General features: G+C 44.0%; 1 protein-coding gene across 1 annotated transcript in view; it reads left to right on the top strand.

Moving 5' to 3' along the window:
* The window catches only part of LOC141133958 (dynein axonemal heavy chain 3-like), a 3,453,856-nt gene that overhangs the window by 2,314,136 nt on the left and 1,117,315 nt on the right, over positions 1 to 22,405 (top strand). Inside the window, exon 48 of the mRNA XM_073623563.1 lies at positions 2,262 to 2,400. Coding sequence (XP_073479664.1) covers positions 2,262 to 2,400 — 139 coding nt within the window. The remainder of the gene's footprint in view (positions 1 to 2,261; positions 2,401 to 22,405) is intronic.

Here is a 22,405-nt window from a genome sequence, read left to right as displayed (position 1 = left end):
CAAAGGTGTTCAATCGGGTTGAGGTCAGGACTCTGTGCAGGCAGTCACATTCCTCAACCCCAGAATCGCTCATCCATGTCTTTATGGACCTTGCTTTGTGCACTGGTGTGCAGTCATGTTGGAACAGGAAGGGGCCATCCTCAAACTGTTCCCACAAAGTTAGAAGCAGGAAATTGTCCAAAATGCCTTGGCATCCTGACGCCTTAAGAGTTCCTTTCACTGGAACTAAGGGCCAAGCCCAACCCCTGAAAAACAACCCCAAACTATAATCCCCCCTCCACCAAATGATTTGGACCAGTGCACAAAGCAAGGTCCATAAAGACATGGATGAGTGAGTTTGGGGTGGAGAAACTTGACTGGCCTGCACATAGTCGTGACCTCAACCTGATAGAACACCTTTGCGAAGAATTAGAACAGAGACTGCAAGCCAGGCCTTCTAGTCCAACATCAGTGCCTGACCACACAAATGTGCTTCTGGAAGAATGGTCAAACATTCCCATAGACGCACTCCTAAACCTTGTGTACAGCCTTCCCAGACGAGTTGAAGCTGTTATAGCTGCAAAGGGTGGGCCAACTCAATATTGAACCCTATGGACTAAGACTGGGATGCCATTAACCGGTTCCCGACCGGCTCCTGTAGATATACGTCGCCAGAATGTCACGGCTGCGCAAAGAAAGGTACCCATACGTTACCTTGAATTTGCCGCCGTGTGCGCGCGCCTGCCGCGCTCTCCATGAGTCGGGTCGCGGGTCCCGCAGACTCGATCGCCGCGGGGATACCGCAATCGCCTCGTGGAGAGGACGAACGGGGAGATGTTGTTGTAAACAGCATCTCCCCGTTCTGCCCAGTGACAGTGTCACTGTTCTCTGCTCCCTGTCATTGGGAGCAGAGATCAGTGTGATGACACACACAGCCCATCCCTCCTACAGTTAGAATCACTCCCATAGGACTTAATCCCTCCCCGCCCCCTAGTGGTTAACCCCTTCACTGCCAGTGTCATTTACACAGGAATCAGTGCATTTTTATAGCACTGATTGCTGTATTAATGACAATGTTCCCAAAAATGTGTCAAAAATGTCCGATGTGTCCGCCATAATGTCGCAGTCCCGATAAAAATTGCTGATCGCCGCCATTACTAGTAAAAAAAAAAAATATTAATAAAAATGCTATAAAACTATCCCCTATTTTGTAACCGCTATAACTTTTGCACAAACCAATCAATAAATGCTTATTACATTTTTTTTTTTTACCAAAAATATGTAGAAGAATACATATCGGCCTAAACTGAGGAAAAAAATGTTTTTTTATATATTTTTTGGGGATATTTATTATAGCAAAAAGTAAAAAATAATGCGATTTTTTTCAAAATTGACGCTCTTATTTTGTTTATAGCGCAAAAAATAACAATCACTGAGGTGATCAAATACCACTAAAAAGAAAGCTCTTTTTGTGAGAAAAAAAAAAGCGTCAATTTTGTTTTAGAGCCACATCGCATGACCGCGCAATTGTCAATTAAAGCAACACAGTGCCGAATCGCAAAAAGTGCTCTGGTCAGGAAGGGGGTAAATCCTTCCGGGGCTGAAGTGGTTAAAGTTCATGTGTGTAAAGGCATGCGTCCCAATACTTTTGGTAATATAGTGTATATGGTAGGCCCATCCTTTATATACCCATGTAGCAATGGGTATATATACTTAGTGATATTTTTATTACATAAGGTATATCCAGCTCCTTTATATACAACTTTATATGGAGAAAAATGTAGTGAAATCTGAAAATTAGGGATTCAGTTTCCAAAGGTCCAAGTTTGCCTGCATTGTATTTCTAGTCTTATTAATGTTTGTTTCGTCACATATCATCTTTATTTTCATCATTTTATTAAGCTATTTTGCAATTTGGTGTTTTTAAAAAGAACATTTAAATCTGCAACTGTGATAGAATTTCCAATGACAATCTTATTTCCTGCTTATGTAGAAGACTCACTGCTTTTTACAGACTACACATAGCGTGAGGTCACATTTCAGGAATCCCTGTACTCAGATTTTTCTTTTGTTTATGGTGAGAAACTTTTAAAGTTTGTTCTAGGCTAAAGACACAATTACTTTTCTTATTACAATGTAGAGAATGATAGGTGGTTAAACGGAGGGAAATCCTTCAATGAAATCAGATAAAACCGAGGATGTATATAAAATTGGCATTTTGACATTGACAGAACCACCTGTGATTTAACATGTTTGTTTTGCTTTTTTTTCTCTTTTCTTAGTGCATGCAGCGATACTTGCACCAGTACAATGCAAGCAGCAAGACCCCAATGAATCTAGTAATGTTTCATTTTGCAATACAGCACATTTCTAGAATAAGTAGAGTTTTAAAGCTTCCGTGTGGACATGCTCTGCTGATTGGTAAGAGACTACTTTAAAATAATTTTTAGTAATTGCTGTATTTAAACTATTAATATTGTTTATACCATATACAGTACTTTCTGTTATACTGTCATAGTTCTTTGCTCCTTAAAAAATCTCATATAGATTGGGTGTACAGACCTGTAAAAATGTGTATACTGTCTAACCAAATGTGTATAAACTATGCTCAACATTTCATCCAAACTTCAGCTTATTGCATTCTTTTTATATACTGTAATGGTGTTAGGACACTGTAGCAGTTAAAAAGCACCAGACAATTTAACTTATCATTTTTATGTATTAATTCTTTGGGGTGTGCTTAGTCAGAATCCGTTTTATTGGCTAAGTATGTAAAGCCATACAAGGAATTTGTCTTTGGTTTAAAATTACATCGTAATGTACTTTTTGCATTGATCAACATTTATGCGTATGTGTGCATCCACTAACATGCACACACATACACGCACCCAAATTGAAACAACAACACAATATGCAAGTCTTAGGCTGGCCATTCGTTGTCAGTTTGTTTTGTTTTTGTTTATTTCATTCAGCTAGCAGCAAATTAAAAAAAAAAAACTTAAAGTGGAGTTCCACCCAAAAGTGGAACTTCCACTCATCGGATTCCTCCCCCCCTCCGGTGTCACAGTTGGCACCTTTCAGGGGGGAGGGGGGTGCAGATACCTGTATATTACAGGTATCTGTACCCACTTCCAGCATAGATAGCCGCAGAATCTGCGGTTATTTACGCCACTTCCTGCTCCCTCCCCGCTGTCTGCTGGGAAACACACGGGTCCCAGAGACAGCAGGGACCATCCGTATTGCGCTGTGCGACTCGCGCATGAGCAGTAGGGAACCGGGAAGTGAAGCCACGCGGCTTCACTTCCTGATTCCCTTACCGAAGATGGAGGCGGCAGCACCCGAGGACCGAGAGACGGTTCGGCCTCGGGTGCCGACATCGCTGGCGCCCTGGACAGGTAAGTGTCCATGTTTTAAAAGTCAGCAGCTGCAGTATTTGTAGCTGCTGACTTAAAAAAAAAACATTTCGGCGGAGCTCCGCTTTAATCCTAGTACAAACTATTAGAAAATGGGACAAACAAGTGTTATTTTTTTCCATTTTCACTTCCAATGTTGAAAAAGGGAATGCCAATAATGGTGTGAAAATTCATGAATGACAGAGGACAACTTCGCACATATGTAGATGTCTAGTCTATGGTCATACTTTTTTACGATTAAATGTGGACTTGCTTATTTGATTTTTATAAGACAAATACTGTACTAATTAAATGAAAATTGGACATTATGCTAACTAACAAGCAATACTCTAACATATCCCTTCAGAAATTTGTGTCTGAACAGTCCATATCGACTTTTAAAAGCAGTGTACTAACAAACAGAAAATCGAACAATAGTTCGAAGTACAGATTTGTTTGTCTGATTTTCTAATAGTGTGTACTAGTATTAACAAGTTCCTCCATCCATACAAACAAGGTGGATGGGCCAACCCCCCCGACCACCTTCCCATTGGAACATTGTCCTGACTCCTACACTCGCCACTGTCAGAATACCCTGTCAGAATACACTGATGTCCTTTTGACAGCAATAGGCCAAACAAGTGGGGGTAGCCACACACTAATCGAAATTCATCTGGGTTAGTGGGGATTTTCAATCATATGGTGAGTTTTTGTTGCTAGCAGATTCCTCCATCCACACAAATAAGGTGGATGGAGCAATCCACTGCTGGGACATTGTAGTTCGATAGCTTGGCTGCAGCTGCTAATCAAGAAAAAAATTACAGCATGTCCCTTATAGATAGATATAGATAGAATTAGAAAAAAATAAAGTTACTGCACAATGATTTAAGTGAAACCTCCCCTAACTAGGCAGCTAACACAATGCAATTCACTCACAGAAACTAATAAAAACTGAAAAAAAAAATGTGCAGCGCTCTAAAATAATAACTTTTTATTTTTTTTTATTTTTTTACCATCAATGAAATTACTTTGAATTGGTAGAAACTCATATGGCAAACCCAAAACGTGCACAATATATTACAAATAAATATCAAAACATTGAATGTGTGTGTTACATATGTATGAACATCTGTCCAAAGAAATTTCCATTGTGTTTAAAGTTCAGTCCTGTGATATTAAATGACATCCTTCAAGCAAATAAAAAATCCTTCTTTAGGATCCACTCGAGTGAACAAATCTGCTCCTTGCACCACAAACCACCACGTGCTAGTGTATACAGGCATACCCCACTTTTAAGTACACAATGGGGTTTATTTACTAAAGTTGGAAAGTGCAAAATCAGACTCACTTCTGCAAAGAAACCAATGAGCTTCTAACCTCAGCTTGTTCAATTAAGCTTTGGTAATAAAACTTGGAAGCTCATTGGTTTCTATGCAGAAGTGAGTCTGATTTTACACTTTTCAGCTTTAGTAAATAAAGCCCATTGTGTACTTAAAAGTGGGGTATGCCTGTATTATGCTCTCATCCCTTAACAGACCTCCAAACTATTAGAGGTCTGTATGAACCTTATGAAAAATAAGTTTTTACTGAGCAGAACGAGAAGGGTGGATGATAAGTAAGTATGCTTTACATTGGGGACATCCAGCAGGTGGAGGGCCAATGACTGACATGACAGAATTCAGAATTTTCAAGCTACAGTAAAAAAAAAAAAAACATTCAATACAAGTAAAAATCAGTTAATAGTTGGAGTATACTATACAATCGAGCACTGGAGGAATAGAGGTGGTGGTGGGGGGGACACCCTTCAACCTTCTGGGTGTAAAGTACCAGGACCTGCCGACAGAAGGAGAAGTGGAGGTTCTTGACTTTCTTTGAAGCCTTCTGTTCATCAGGATTTTACAGACCTCTTATAGTTTGTAGGTCTGAAATGAAATCTTACTGTACTTTTGAATGAATGAATGATTTGTAAAGCGCTGCAAATGCAAACTGAATCGCCTCAAGGCGCCGATGCGTTGTGTTGTCAGCTTCATTAGAAGAGGTAAGTCTTGAGTTTTTTCCTGAAGGCCAGATGGTTTTCTTCCATGCAGATATGAGTCGGAAGAGAGTTGCATAGCCGAGGTCCCTGGACTGCGAATCTTCGTTCTCCCCTTGCTTTGTAGTGGTATTTGGGAACGAGGAGGAGGTTTTGGCTAGATGATCGCAGATTGCGATTCGGTGTGTAATGTTTTATTTTCTCTCGGAGGTATTGAGGGGCATTACCTTGTATGCATTTGTGGGTGAGGCAGAGGGTCTTGAATGTGATCCGATTCTTTACTGTTAGCCAATGTAGGCTCCTCAGGGATGGGGAGATGGACTCCCAGGGTTTTTTTCCTGTTAGTAGTCTTGCCGCCGCGTTTTGAATGGCCTGTAGGTGCGTAAGCTGATATTGGGGTAATCCTATGTAGAGTGAGTTTGTGTAGTCGAGACGGGAATTGATGATTGTTCCCACTACTGCTGCTTTGTCATCATTTCAAATTGATAAATATTTATGCAAATGTTCTCTCGCATTGATCCCAAAGAAGGAGTTTTTATTTACTTGAAGAGTATCACTTAATAACTTGGGACTGAACTTTAACCACTTCTGCCCCGGAAGATTTGGCTGCTCAATGACCAGGCCATTTTTTATGATACGGCACTGCGTCGCTTTAACTGACAATTGCCCGGTCGTTCAACGTTGTAACAAAACAAAATTGATGTCCTTTTTTTCCCACAAATAGAGATTTCTTTTGGTGGTATTTGATCATCTCTGCAGTTTTTATTTTTTTCTAGTAATGGCGGTGATCAGCAATTTTTATTGGAACTGCAACATTATGGCGGACAGAACAGACACTTTTGACAAATTTTTGGGACCACTGGCATTTATACAGCGATCAGTGCTATAAAATGTACTGATTACTGCATAAATGTCGCTAGCAGGGAAGGGGTTAACGATAGGGGGCGATCAAGGAGTTAACTGCGTTACCTAGGGAGTGATTCTAACTGGGGGTGCAAGGGACTGCCTGGGTGAGGAGAGCGATCGTTGTTCATACTTAGTATGAACAACAGATCGCTCTCCTCACCCCTGACAGCATGGAGATCCATCTGTTTACTTTGACAGATCTCCATTCTGTCTCTGTGTGGAGTGATCACGGGTGCCCCCAGTCATCGCGATTGCCAGGCACGCGCATTGGCTCTAGTGGTCAAAAGGCAAGCTGATGTATAGCTATTCGCCCAGGGGAGCCAACCTGCCTGGTCGGGAAGGGGATAAAGACCCAGGAAATTTCTTTGGACAGATGTGTATATATATATATATATAAACAGTTGTGCTCATAAGTTTACATACCCTGGCAGAATTTATGATTTCTTGGCCATTTTTCAGAGAATATGAATGATAACACAAAACCATTTCTTTCACGCATGGTTAGTGTTTGGCTGAAGCCATTTATTATCAATCAACTGTGCTTACTCTTTTTAAATCATAATGGCAACAGAAACTACCCAAATGACCCTGATCAAAGGTTTACATACCTTGGTGATTTTGGCCTGATAACATGCACACAAGTTGACAAAAAAGGGGTTTGAATGGCTATTAAATGTAACCATCCTCACCTGTGATCTGTTTGCTTGTAATTAGTGTGTGTATAAAAGGTCAATGAGTTTCTGGACTCCTGACAGACCCTTGCATCTTTCATCCAGTGCTGCACTGACGTTTCTGGATTCTGAGTCATGGGGAAAGCAAAAGATCAAAGGATCTGTGGGAAAAGGTAGTTGAACTGTATAAAACAGGAAAGGGATAGAAAAAGATATCCAAGGATTTGAGAACGCCAATCAGCAGTGTTCAAACTCTAATCAGGAAGTGGAAAATTAGGTGTTCTGTTGAAACCAAATCACGGTGAGGCAGACCAACTAAAATTTCAGCCACAACTCCCAGGAAAATAGTTCGGGATGCAAAGAAAAACCCACAAAATTGCTTTTTGATAAACAGGAACTAACCATACAGCATACTGAATATGGACAGAAACACTCCATTTCCCCCCGCCACTAGAGGACTAGGGAAGAGTCGAACACCCCCCGGTTCAGTTCGCACCAGAACCTGCACGAACTTTAGAACCCCATTAAAGTCTATGGAACTCGAACGTTCAAAATCAAAATGCTGATTTTAAAGGCTAATATGCATGGTATTGTCCTAAAAAGGGTTTGGGGACCCGGGTCCTGCCCCAGGGGACATGTATCAATGCAAAAAAAGTTCTAAAAACGGCCGTTTTTTCGGGAGCAGTGATTTTAATGATGCTTAAAGTGAAAAAAAGTGAAATATTCCTTTAAATATCGTACCTGGGGGGTGTCTATAGTATGCCTGTAAAGTGGCGCGTGTTTCCCATGCTTAGAACAGTCCCTGCACAAAATGACATTTGTAGAGGAATAAAAGTCATTTAAAACTGCTTGCGGCTTTAATGTAATGTTGTGTCCCGGCAATATGGATGAAAAATCAGTTAGAAAAACAGCATGGGTACCCCCCACCCCCCAGTCCATTACCAGGCCCTTTGGGTCTTGTATGGATATTAAGGGAAACCCTGCACCCAAATTAAAAAAAGGAAAGGCGTGGGGCCCCCAGGCCCTATATACTCCGAACAGCAGTATACAGGTGGTGCAAACAAGACAGGGACTGTAGGTTTGTTGTTAAGTAGAATCTGTTTGTAATTTTGAACTGGTACATTTTTAAAGTGTAGCTCCAGCCCAAAAATCTATTTTTAAGCTTTTCAGAAAACATAGGGAAGGGTTATCACCCCTGTAACATTTGTTTTGCTGTCTGTGCACCTCTTCAGAAGATTTCACCTCACTTTCTGTCCCAATGACAAATTTTTTTTGACAATTTGGGGGTTTTAAGGAAACAAGGATTGGTGATAAAGCATCAGTGAAGAGGAGACACGTTTTTCCCATATTTACTCTTACAGGAGAGAATTGCCCTTCCTAGGGGTAGATTTCATCTCACTTCCTGTTGTCTCCTTCCGTTTGCAAGTAGGAGTCGTTTGTAAGTTAGATGTTTGAAAGTAGGGGCCTGCCCTATATACTCTGCAGAAATTGGGGCCTTAGGTGTTGGTGTTGCCACAACACTGTAAGCCCTCACAGTTACTCTTGGTGGGCGCAGGAATGGGCCCTGCTGTGAAATATTAGATCAAGAATTGTAATTACATGCCATTGTTGAACAGTGGTTGAAAAATTGGGCCTTTGGTGGTGGTGGTGCTGGTGTCACAACACTGTAAGTCCTCACAGTTACTCTTGGTGGGGTGCTGGAACGGGCCCTGCTGTGAAATATTATATCAAGAATTGTAATTACATGCACCTATTGAACAGGGGCAGAAAAATTGGGCCTTCGGTGGTGGTAGTGGTGGTGTTGCCAAAACACTGTAAGCCCTCACAGTTACTCTTGGTGGGCGCAGGAATGGGCCCTTCTGTGAAATATTAGATCAAGAATTGTAATTACATGTCCCTGTTGAACAGGGGCAGAAAAATTGGGCCTTAGGCACTGGTGCCACAACACTGCTACCCCTCACAGATGCTATAGTTGGAGCGCAGGAATGAGCCCTGCTGCAAAGTATTGCATCAAAAATTGTAATTATACGCCCCTGTTAAACAGGGGCTGAAAAATTGGGCCTTGGGCGCTGGTGCTGGTGCCACAACACTGCAACCCCTCACAGATACTCTAGTTGGAGCGCAGGAATGAGCCCTGCTGCAAAGTATTGCATCAAAAATGTAATTACACGCCCCTGTTAAACAGGGGCAGAAAAATTGGGCCTTGGCCACTGGTGGCGGTGCCCAGAACTAAAATTGAGGAGGAAGAGGATTGTGTCTCAGCATAACAGAATAGTCACTCAGCATCAGCATAAGCAGTCTTGAAGGGATCTCACATTAAAAAAAAAATCAATCGGTTACATCAGCATCAGGTGCTTGGTAGCTGGTGATCCAAGACTGATTCATTTTTATGAAGGCCAACCGATCGACCGATTCGGTGGACAGGCGCACCCTGTGATTGGTTACAAAGCCTCCAGCAGCACTGAATGTGCGTTCCGAAAGAACGCTGGATGCAGGACAGGCCAGTAGCTCAATTGCATACTGTGCCAGCTCTGGCCAGTGATCCATCCTCAAGACCCCGTAACCCAGAGGATTTTCAGTGGGAAAGGTGTCTAAGTCTGAACTTGCCCCTAGGTAATCCTGCACCATGTGAATCAGACTCTGGCGATGGTCGCTGGAACCGATCAGGCCTTGGGGCTGCGGACTAAAAAATTGTCTAAACGCATCGGTCAGACGACCACCTTCTCCACCGCTCCTTCTGTGACTGACTGAAGCCTCACCAACACGTTGTCCAGGAGGAAGAGGAAATTTTATCCTCCCAGGCTCTGGAAATGCGTTGCACAAACCTTTCTGCAAGGCCTCCCGAAGATGTTTCATCCTCTGCTCCTTCTGCGACGGCAAGATAAGGTCCACAACCTTACCCTTGTAATGTGGATCAAGGAGGGTTGCCAGCAAGTAATCATCCCTCCCCTTGATACCATGAATACGAGGATCCTTCCGCAGGCTTTGCGTGATCAGGGAGGACATGCAGCGTAGGTTTGCTGAGGCATTCGGTCCAGAGTCCTCTGGGTCACTAAGGACGACATGATCCGCAGCCACCTCCTCCCAGCCACGTACAAGTCCATGGGTTTTTTCGGACTGTAAATGATCCCTTGAAGACTCCTGCTGATGCTGAGTGCCAGGCTCCACCTCCATGCTGACACAATCCACCTCCTCGTCCTCTTCCTGTGTGATCGGTGGGCACGCAGGAACACTGTCTGGGTAAAGGGGGTCTTGAGAGGTAAGGAAGTCCTCCTCTTCCTCCCTCTGTTCTGCCTCAAGTGCCCTGTCCATTATTCCATGCAGTGTGTGCTCCAACAGGTGGACAAGAGGGACAGTGTCACTGATGCATGCACTGTCACTGCTCACCATCCTCGTGGCCTCCTCAAATGGTGACAGGACAGTGCATGCATCCCTAATCATAGCCCATTGGCGGGGTCCCCTGACCCTGTCCTGGTGCCATAGTCACATAGGTACTCATTGATGGCCCTCTGCTGCATGTGCAGCTGCTGCAGCATGGCCAACGTTGAGTTCCACCTGGTGGGCATGTCACAGATTAGGCAGTTCTTGGGCAGGTTAAATTCCTTTTGGAGGTCAGCCAGCTGAGCACTGGCATTATATGACCTGCATAAATGCACACAGACTTTCCTGGCCGCCTCAAGACATCTAGTAAGCAAGGGTACCTGCCCAAGGTCTCTGGACCACCAAGTTAAGGATGTGAGCCAATCGGGGCACATGGGTCAGTTGTCCCTGTCGGAGGGCAGAGAGGAGGTTGGTGCCATTGTCGCAAACCACCATACCTGGCTTAAGCTGGCATGGCGTCAACCACCTCTGAACCTGCCCCTGCAGAGCTGACAGAATCTCTTCCCCAGTGTGGCTCGTGTCCCCCAAGCACACCAGCTTAAGCACCGCATGGCATCTTTTTGCCTGCGTGCTTGCTTAGCACCTTGAACACCTACGGAGCACCGCTGGTTCCGAGGACAAATCAGCACAGGAAGAGGCCATGGAGAAAGAAGAAGAGGCAGGGGTGGAGAAGAGAGGTGTGGCAGAATCACCACTAGTAGAATTTTGGAGGTGTGGTGGTGGAAAAACCTCCAACACTACTGCACCCTGTACTGCATCCTTCCCAGCTGCCAGAAGAGTCACCCAGTGTGCGATGAAAGATCGGTAACTTCCCTGTCCATGCCTGCTGGACCATGAGTCAGCAGTAATATGCACCATACCACTGACTGCCCTGTCCAGCGAGGCCAAGACATTGCCTTCCACATGCCGGTAGAGAGCTGGAATCGTCTTTCGTGAGAAAAAGTGGCATTTTGGGAACCTGCCACTGAGGAACCGCACATTCCACAAACTCACAGAAGGGGGCAGAGTCTACCAACTGAAAAGGCAGCAGTTGAATTGCTAGCAATTTAGCCAAGCTAGCATTCAACCGCTAGGCATGTGAATGGCTGGGAGCGAACTTCTTTCGGTGGTGCAGCAGCTGGGGCAGGGAAATTTGCCTGGTACAATCTGACGTCGGTGTACCGATAGCAGATTGCTCGCAAGTACTTGGCTGTGAAACACCTAATTCTATACCTTCATTCCTCTCAGTGCAAGTTTCAGAGAAGACTGAAGGTATAGTGAGGTTGGAGATCCCAACCGATGAGGAGCAAGGAGAGGTCCGCTTTGTTGTTTGGTGTGGGTCTTTTAGGTACGCTTGCCAATGAATTGCATGGCAGGTCGACATATGTCTGGTCAAGCATGTGGTGCCCAAGCGGGTGATGTTTTGGCCACGCGTGATGCGCTTGAGGCATATGTTGCAAATAGCAGTGGTGGGATCTGATGCACTCATCTCAAAAAAGGCCCACACCAAAGAACTTTTGGAATAACGTGAGACAGCAGCGCCCTGCACATGTGGAGCTGTGCGTGGTGATGCAGTTGGTGTGCGGCCCTTAAGCTGGCCCAGGGCATCCTGCCTCATTTGAGATGTACCACCTCCTCCTCCTTCTCTCTCCTATCAGGCACCCATGTGGAGTCAGTGACCTTATCATCCCCTCCCTCCTCATCACTGGAGCAAACCTGGCAGTATGCTGCAGCTGGGGGAACATGACTGCCAGATTGCTGTCCTTCTTGGGCACCCCCTCTCTGGGCTCACTTTACTGCCTTCCTCTAGCTGGGTACCATCATTGGAGCCTTCAAAATGCTGGGCATTCTCCTGGAGCATGTACCCAACACTGTGGTCAAACAGTTCGGGGGACTCCTCATGAGGACATGGTGGGGCTAGGGAAGGAGTGACTGATGCCATTGAGCCAAGGGAAGAGGCCGCGTTGGTAGCTGCTTTGCCAAAGTATCCTGAGCCTGGGTATGGGAGGATGAGGAAGATGAGGACGGCTTGACCATCCACTCTACCACGTCATCCCCATGTTGCGGCTCAACACAGCCAGTTGCCGAAAAAAAGGACAAGCATGTCCCACGGCCACGTGCTGATGAGGATGCACCGTCTCCGTGACCAGCACTGTTGCCTCTAGACACAGAGCCTGCTTGCCCTCTTTTATTGCCTTGTGACCGTCTGCCTCTCCTTGTTGGCTTTCCAGACATACTAATGGCCTGCAGTGAGATGTAGCTGCACAAAGCTAGGATGTATATATATACTGATACTGCAGCTAGCAGAATCAACTGCCTGCCTGTACTATTATTAGTATGAGAACACCAGCAATTGTCTTCAGGTAGCTTTAGGTGCACACTGTGCAGAGGACACTGTACACTAACTGTAAATGCTGCAGCTGCCTGCCTGTGGTATTAATAGGATCAGAACAGCAATTGTCTTCAGGTAGCTTAAGGTGCACACTGTGCAGAGGATGCAGTACACTAACTGTAAATACTGCAGCTGCCTGCCTGTGGTACTAATAGCATCAGAAGAACACCACCAATTTTCTTCAGGTAGCTTTAGGTGCACACTGTGCAGAGGACACAGTACACTAACTGTAAATACTGCAGCTGCCTGCCTGTGGTATTAATGGGATCAGAACAACAGCAATTGTCGTCAGGTAGCTTTAGGTGCACACTGTGCAGAGGACGCAGTAAACTAACTGTAAATACTGCAGCTGCCTACCTGTGGTACTAATAGGATCAGAAGAACACCACCAATTTTCTTCAGGTAGCTTTAGGTGCACACTGTGCAGAGGACACAGTACACTAACTGTTAATACTGCAGCTGCCTGCCTCTGGTATTAATAGGGTCAGAACAACAGCAATTGTCTTCAGGTAGCTTTAGGTGCACAGTGTGCAGAGGACACAGTACACTAACTGTAAATACTGCAGCTGCCTGTGGTATTAACAGGATCAGAACAACAGCAATTGTCTTCAGGTAGCTTTAGGTGCACACTGTGCAGAGGGCGCACTACACTAACTGTAAATACTGCAGCTGCCTGTGGTACTAATAGGATCAAAGAACACCACCAATTTTCTTCAGGTAGCTTTAGGTGCACACTGTGCAGAGGACACACTACACTAACTGTAAATACTGCAACTGCCTTTGGTACTAATAGGGTCAGAAGAACACCACCAATTTTCTTCAGGTAGCTTTAGGTGCACACTGTGCAGAGGACGTACTACACTAACTGTACATACTGCAGCTGCCTGCGGTACTACTAGGATCAAAAGAACACCACCAATTTTCTTCAGGTAGCTTTAGGTGCACACTGTGCAGAGGACGCACTACACTAACTATAAATACTGTAAAAACACCTGCCTGCCTGTCAGTAGGAAGAGAATAACAGGAACGGATGTAGCTAAACTGAATACAATGTATATGTATATGTATATGTGTGTATATGTATATATATATATATATATATATATATATATATATATATATATATATATATATATATATATATATATATATACACAACACCTAGGATGCATATATATATACACATTACACTGTAAGTGCAGCTAACTGACTCGCCTGCCTGCTCTATCTAACTTAAATCAAATGACACTGTCTCTCTCTCTCTCTCTATCTCTCTCTCAACGCTGGAACACACTACACAGGGCCGATGTGCAGGCGGCCTTATATAGTGTGGGGCGCGTACTAAACCCCCTGAGCCATAATTGGCCAAGCCACCCTGGCTTTGGCCAATTATGGCTCTCTGTACAGACGGCGCTGTGATTGGCCAAGCATGTGGGTCATAGTACATGCTTGGCCAATCATCAGCCAGCAATGCACTGTGATGCCGCAGTGAATTTATGGGCCATGACGCGCCACTCGGATTTGGCGCGAACGGCCCATATCGTTTGCAATTCGACGAACGGTCGAACATGCGATGTTCGGCGCGAACATGGGTTCGACTCGAACTCGAAGCTTATACCTACAGAGGACCTAATGAACCCCATGCTAATCCCACACCACTAGGAATTGTGCACCACTATGGAACACCACTACGACAGACATCTCAGAGGAAGACAGACTGCTCTCACGATTACTTTTCTTCCGTCATGTCTCCGGAACTAAGACTATAACTCTCTCAGCTGCCGACTAAATTAACAATGTACTCTGTCAATTTTATCCTTGGTTTTTATTTTTATCCCCGCAGACTTTAATTTACACTAATAAGTTGACAGCAGGTAAACTCACAAGCAAGGTAATTAATAGTGTTAATTTTATGTCTTTAAGACCCTTTTCACACTGAGGTGTTTTTCAGGTGCTTTAGCACTAAAAATAGCGCCTGTAAAGCACCTGAAAGAAGCCTCAGCTGCAAACCCAGTGTGAAAGCCAGAGTGCCTTCACACTGGGGTGCTGCGCTGGCAGGGCATCAGAAAAAGTCCTGCAAGCAGCTTCTTTGCAGCGCATTAAGAGTGGTGAACTCACCGCTCCTAAAGCGCCCCTGCCCATTGAAAACAATGGGGCAGCGCTGCTATACCGCCGGCAAAATGGCGCTGCAGCGCCGTTTTGCCGGCAGTTTTAACCCCATTTCGGCGGCTAGCGGGGGTTAAAACTGCTCCGCTAGCGGTGCTAAAAATAGCGCCGCTTTACCGCTGACGCCCGAGGTGGCACAGTGTGAAAGGGCTCTAATGCCACATACACACAACTGGACTTTACGGCATACTTGGTTCGCCGGAGTCCGTTGGACAATTCAATCGTGTGTGGGCTCCAGCTGACATTTTTTCCCCAAAAGTTTGATGGACCTAGAAATTAAACATGTTACAAATCTTTTCGACGGACTCGAGTCCGGTCGAAAAGTCTGCTCGTCTGTATGCTAGTCCGACGGACAAAAACCAACGCTAGAGCAGCTATTGGCTACTGGCTATGAACTTCCTTGTTTTAGTCCGGTCGTACGTCATCACGTACGAATCCGTCGGACTTTGGTTGATCGTGTGTAGGCAAGTCCGTTCATTTGGAAAGTCCATCATAAAGTCCCATCACATCCCACTCTTTTTGGAACAACTAAAAGGGACAGATCACGAACTGAACTGGAAGTAGGGTACATCTGCTAGACCCCCTTCCTAGTATAACTTAACTTCTACCTAGTGCCACCATCAACTAACCCTAATTATCATTAACACCTGTAACCCAGGTGGGCTCCCACAACTGTTATTCTGACTACCGCAGACACCTGCATTACTTTTGGGCATAAACTGATTTCACGTCACAAAATCCCTTGCCTGTTATCCACACACAAAGTGGAATAATATTCTCCCATCCAAAATTCTAGGACTTAGGGGACCTCCGCTCTGCTCATTGCAGACACATAGACCCCAAATCCATTACCTGGTCCTGGAAGTGTGGAATCCTCCCCTCCCCCCTTCCAGGACTGCTACCATAGAATGGTTACAGCGGGAATCTCATTGTTACTGCAATTACAGTCAGGTCCATAAATATTGGGACATCAACACAAGTCTAATCCTTTTGGCTCTATACACCACCACAATGGATTTGAAATGAAATGAACAAGATGTGCTTTAACTGCAGACCTTCAGCTTTAAATTGAGGGTATTTACATCTAAATCAGGTGAACAGTGTAGAAATTACAACAGTTTGTATATGTGCCTCCCACTTTTTAAAGGGACCAAAAATAATGGGACAGATTAACAATCATCCATCAAACTTTCACTTTTAAATATTTTGTTGCAAATCCTTTGCAGTCAATTACAGCCTGAAGTCTGGAAAGCATAGACAGCACCAGATGCTGGGTTTCATCCCTGGTGATGCTCTGCCAGGCCTCTACTGCAACTGTCTTCAGTTCCTGCTTGTTCTTGGGGCATTTTCCCTTCAGTTTTGTCTTCAGCAAGTGAAATGCATGCTCAATAGGATTCAGGTCAGGTGATTGACTTGGCCATTGCATAACATTCCACTTCTTTCCCTTATAAAACTCTTTGGTTGCTTTTACGGTATGCTTTGGGTCATTGTCCATGCATTGTGAAGCGCCGTCCAATGAGTTCTGAAGCATTTTGCTGAATATGAGCAGATAATATTGCCCGAAACACTTCAGAATTAATCCTGATGCTTTTGTCAGCAGTCACATCATCAATAAATACAAGAGAACCAGTTCCATTGGCAGCCATACATGCCCACGCCATGACACTACCACCGCCATGATTCACTGATGGGGTGATATGCTTTGGATAATGAGCAGTTCCTTTCCTTCTTCATACTCTTCTCTTCCCATCACTATGGTACAAGTTGATTTTGGTCTCATCTGTCCATAGGATGTTGTTCCAGAACTGTGAAGGCTTTTTTAGATGTTGTTTGGCAAACTCTAATCTGGCCTTCCTGTTTTTGAGGCTCACCAATGGTTTACATCTTGTGGTGAACCCTCTGTATTCACTCTGGTGAAGTCTTCTCTTGATTGTTGACTTTGACACACATACACCTACCTCCTGGAGAGTGTTCTTGATCTGGCGAACTGTTGTGAAGGGTGTTTTCTTCACCAGGGAAAGAATTCTTCGGTCATCCACCACAGTTGTTTTCTGTGGTCTTCCGGGTCTTTTGGTGTTGCTGAGCTCACTGGTGCGTTTTTTCTTCATAAGGATGTTCCAAACAGTTGATTTGGCCACACCTAATGTTTTTGCTATCTCTCTGATGGGTTTGTTTTGTTTTTTCAGCCTGATGATAGCTTGCTTCACTGATAGTGACAGCTCTTTGGATCTCATATTGGGAATTGACAGCAACAGATTCCAAATGCAAATAGCACACTTGAAATTAACTCTGGACCTTTTATCTGCTCCTTGTAAATGGGATAATGAGGGAATAACACACACCTGGCCATGGAACAGTTGAGCAGGCAATTGTCCCATTACTTTTGGTCCCTTAAAAAGTTGGAGGCACATATACAAACTATTGTAATTCCTACACCATTCACCTGATTTGGATGTAAATACCCTCAAATTAAAGCAGGATGTCTGCAGTTAAAGCACACCTTGTTCATTTCATTTCAAATCCATTGTGGTGGTGTATAGAGCCAAAAAGATTAGAATTGTGTTGATGTCCCTATATTTATGGACCCGACTGTATATACAGTTAAATGAGTTTTGTAAGTTTGATGAACCTGTCATATAGTTAATGGTTTTACACTGTTATACAGTTTCTGTTTTTCCTGTGCAGAATATCTCGCACATATATACCTCATACGAGATTCAGTGAAAATACATCCCATAACAATTACACACCCTCACACTACACAGACTGAGGCCTTGGCATCATAATCTCACCTCTACTCCACACACCCACCCACACATACAAATAATTTTACTTGTATATCCGCGCATATGCTGGCTTATATGCTTTCTACTATCAAATACTACCCACACTAAGCACCCAGACCTCATTGGAACAAGAGTATCACTCTATCTAGGAACCTCAACCAACCACACCTACACACAGCGGACCCTAATGCCCCTGTACACACGATCGGACATTGATCGGACATTCCAACAACAAAATCCATCTGATTTTTTCTGACGGATTTTGGGCCAAACTTGTATTGCATACACAAAGTTATCGGAAAATCCGATCCCTCTGAACGTGGTGACGTAAAACACGTATGTCGGGACTATAAGCGGGGCAGTAGCCAATAGCTTTCGTCTCTTAATTTATTCTGAGCATGCGTGGCACCTTGTGCTTCGGATTTGTGTACACACGATCGGAATTTAAATGATCGGATTTTGTTGTCGGAAAATTTTATATCCTGCTCTCAAACTTTGTGTGTCGGAAATCTTGAAGAAAAAAGTCTGATGGAGCCCACACACGATCGGAATTTCCGACAACACAATCTGATCATGCTTTTTCCATCGGAAAATCTGACCGTGTGTACAGGGCATAATAGCACCGACTTGACTCACTATTAGTGATTAGAGAAAGAAGTTCCTAATCACCACCAGTTGACCTAAGACCACACCACGCTACCTAACCCCCAACCAAACCCCTTCTTTACACCCATCAAACAACTTCCCCTCTTCCCTCACCCCCCCTTTTTAATGCCCTCTAAACACAGCGCCCTCTCTTGCTTCCCTCCTCTGGGAGATTGACATCTGGGGTAGTGCCACCTCAAGACATCATGGCCACCACTAGAACCACGACAAAGAACATCTCCCTTAAAGTAGTCTCACTTAATGCCAAAGGCCTGAACATACCGGAAAAATGGTCCAGAGTATTAGCATGCAGGAGGAGTATGAAGGCGGATGCTGTATTCCTGCAGGAGACTCACTCCTCAACAGCAGTCCCTAAATTCTCAAATCGAGACTTTCCAACAGGCTACCATGCACTAACACCGAATTCCAAAACTAAAGGAGTCACAATTTTTATCTCTAAAAATACTTCTATTAAAATTACAGACACATTAATTGACGAGCAGGGAAGATACATCTTCCTAAAAGGGAATATCCAAAATAGGCCAATTACACTAGAAACCATCTATTGCCCCAATGTATCCCAAGACCCATTCGTCCGCAAAACCTTACAATCCCTCGCCTCTTTTCAAAGTGGCACACTCATACTGGGAGGAGATCTCAATGTCCCTCTCTGTCCTCTCCTTGACACATCTACAGGGACATCTAGCCTACCATACAGAGCACTACACCAACTAAAATTAAGCATCCAATCTCTTCTTCTGCATGATACATGGCGCACCCTTAGACCACAAGAAAAAGACTTTACCTTTTTCTCGACCCCACATAAAAAATACTCCAGACTGGATTATCTATTTCTTACCCAAAATATCTTCCTCTCCTGTCTAAGGCAACAATAGAACCATGACCATGTCGGACCACCACCCGATTACAATCACACTGACCCTCCCTGACAAAATCACACATATGTATATCTAGAGAATAGACCCCATGAAACTAACAGATAAATCTAGAGTATCGATACTTACCAAATGTCTGGATAACTACTTTAGAGAAAATGATACACCAGACTTCCAGCCTAACCCAATGGGAAGCACACAAATGCGTGATAAGAGGCAGACTTATCTCAATGGCAGCGACAACTAAAAAAGACAAGCAACGACACCTCGCAGACCTGTTTCATAAACTCAAGACATTAGAAGCCCTCCACAAACAGACTCTAGCACAAAAATCTTACCAAGATCTCATTGATACACGCAAACTATTACAGGAAGAACTAGGTCGAACTACTAGGAAAAACTTTATGCTATCCCAAAAGCTGTTTTATGAATCGCTGTTTTATGAAAAGCTGTTTTATAAAACAAAAGCGAGCACTTGCTTGTCCAAGCATTGCAATCTAGGAAAGCCAAAACCACAGTGCACAAGCTACACTCCCCAACAGGACAAATATACACAAGTAATGCTGATATAGCCCAAGAATTTGAGAGATTCTACACAACACTTTATAATATTGACAAGCCAATCAAACCCACATCTTTCATCAAGGAACGCCAAACTAAAATAAAAAAGTTCCTAGAAAAACACTGCCCCAAGGGAATCTCCCCAGAATCTTCCAACAACTTGAAAGGCCTGATCACCCAACAGGAATTTAAGGAAGCCGTTAAAAACCTGAAGTCAGGCAAAAGCGTTGGTCCTGATGGCTTATCTGCTGTTTCCTTCAAAACATTTTTTGACACGTTAAGCACACCCTTTTTAAAAGCATTTAACTTATCTGGTTCCAATCCACTTACACCAGGAATGCTCCAAGCCCACATTACAGTTATACCCAAAGATAGTAAAGACCCGTTGCAACTGGCAAGTTACAGACGGATCTCACTATTTAATGTGGACATCAAGATTTTCTCCAAAATCCTGGCCAATAGACTTCTTTTTTTTTTTCCCATAAATGATTTTTATTTTATTCAGTTACAACAAGGTGTACAGAAAGAACAATACATGAAGTCAGTAAAGTCACTTCATTAACAGCACGTTGGGTTCACAATTCTAGGATACAATTAAGCTAAACAGCCTGGAATGAATTGACCAGGAATGAAACGTGTGTGGAACGGAGCATTGTTAGGTGGAGGATCTCTTTTCACTTTCACCTCCCCCTCCCTCCCTCTCCAGGGGATCAATATATGGGAGGTGGCTAAAGATTTTGCACGGTCATGTATGTCGTGTATCCTGAGACGGCTTATCAAGTGGCAAGAAAGTGAACCAAGTAGTAGGGGGGATGGGGGATCTTGTAAAAGTTCTATTTGAATATCAGGCAATCAAGTCCAGGGGGGAAGGGGAAAAGCTGACATTGAATTATGAAGAAGGGGAGGGTGAGGGACAGGGAAAAAGAGATATGTAGGGGGGGGAGGAAGGACAGAGGGAGCTACAGAGGGGGGGAAAGCAGAAAAGGGTAAGGTCAAGAATGGGGGGAGCTGATACCTATGTGGTAATGGAAAAAGGCAATAGGGGATGTTGGCAAGTCGTTCCCGTGTGGCTCTGCTCCCAGTCCCCCCACATGGCCTCCTTCCCACCAATGAAAGTCAAATAAATTCTTTATATGATCGATCTATAAAACACATTGAGGGCATCAATCTGATGATGTAAAGTGGTTCCAGCAAACCCAAGTGAGTGTAAACTTGTGTATTCTGTCTTGAGATATATAAATTAATTCTTCCATAGTTTTTATGTTCAAGATTCTCGCCAGCCACTCCCTGATCGACGGAGCATTTTTAGAGCACCAATTATTCGGTATGCAGAGTTTGGCTGCGTTTACCATATGCATGGATAGAGATTTGTAGTAATCTTTTTTCTTAGGGATGTGTGATGGAGGAGGAACTGCGCTGGGGAGTAATCTAAAGTGAACGTGGTGACCTGGGTATTGAGGCTGTGGACCTCCCTCCAGAAGGGTTGTATTTTATTGCAGTCCCACCAAATGTGGAGCATGGTTCCTTCTGTTTCCTCACATCTCCAGCAAATTTTGGGGATGGTGGGAGAAAATTTATGTAGACGGGATGGCGTCCTATACCATCTGGTTAATACTTTGTAACAATTTTCTTGAATGGCAACATTCAGTGAGCATTTGTGGCCATATTCATAGACAGTGTTCCATTCATTTTTGGTTAGAGATGTTTGTAGATCTTTGTTCCAAGCTACCTGTGAAAAGTGTAATTTGGTGTCAGTACCTTCTGAAAGGAGTGTGTATAGGAGTGATATAAGGTGTCTTTGTGGTGTTTTGCAATGGCAGAGGTCTTCAAAGGGCGTGAGCTGTCTTGTCCAGTTGGTTTTCTGCGTATGGGTCGTGAGAAAGTGACGTATTTACCTAAAGGTCCAAAAAGGGAAGGAAGCGGTCTTAGAGATGGTGTTTATTTTCTCTATGGGGATAAAAGACCCACCGGAAAAAAGCTGAAGGGCCAATATATCCTCATAGGGCCATTCCTGGCGTAGGAAGTGCTGAGATTCTCCCGGAGGAAATGCAGGATTTCCTCTTAGAGTAGTTAGGGGTCCTGGTATGGGTGCAAATGTTCCAGATTGTGAAGCTGTTTTGAAAGCTAGTAAGGAGGGATAGGTAAATGGGTGGGCTGAAATATCTGGCGGCCAATGTTTAGGGGGAAGCCAGGGAAGCAGGTGTAAAGGGTTGAGTGTAAAGGAGTTTTCGAGGTGTATCCATTTCTTTTTAAGCATATGGATATTCCAGTCTGCTATTCTGGTAAGGTGGCACGCCATGTAATACTTATGTAGGTCTGGCAATCCAATACCCCCTTTGTTTTTGTGTATTGTCAGGCAGGAGTACTTGATACGTGGTGGGGAATTCTTCCAAATAAACGCAGAGCAGGCTTTCTGATAGCTCGAGAAAAAATTTGGAGGTAGGTGGATCGGTATTGATTGAATTAAGTATAGAAAGCGTGGGAGGATTATCATTTTGATTAAGGCTGAGCGCCCAAACCAAGAAACATTTAATCCCATCCATTCTCTCATGTGTTTTTGGACTTTGAGAAGGGCAATGTGGAAATTTTTAATGTATAAATCAGATAAGCAGGAGGGGA

This window comes from Aquarana catesbeiana, linkage group LG03 (assembly GCF_042186555.1).
Source record: "Aquarana catesbeiana isolate 2022-GZ linkage group LG03, ASM4218655v1, whole genome shotgun sequence".
NCBI classification, from domain to species: Eukaryota; Metazoa; Chordata; class Amphibia; order Anura; family Ranidae; genus Aquarana; species Aquarana catesbeiana.
The sequence above is the reverse complement of the archived record's forward strand: the minus strand, read 5'-3'. Positions and strand labels throughout refer to the sequence as shown.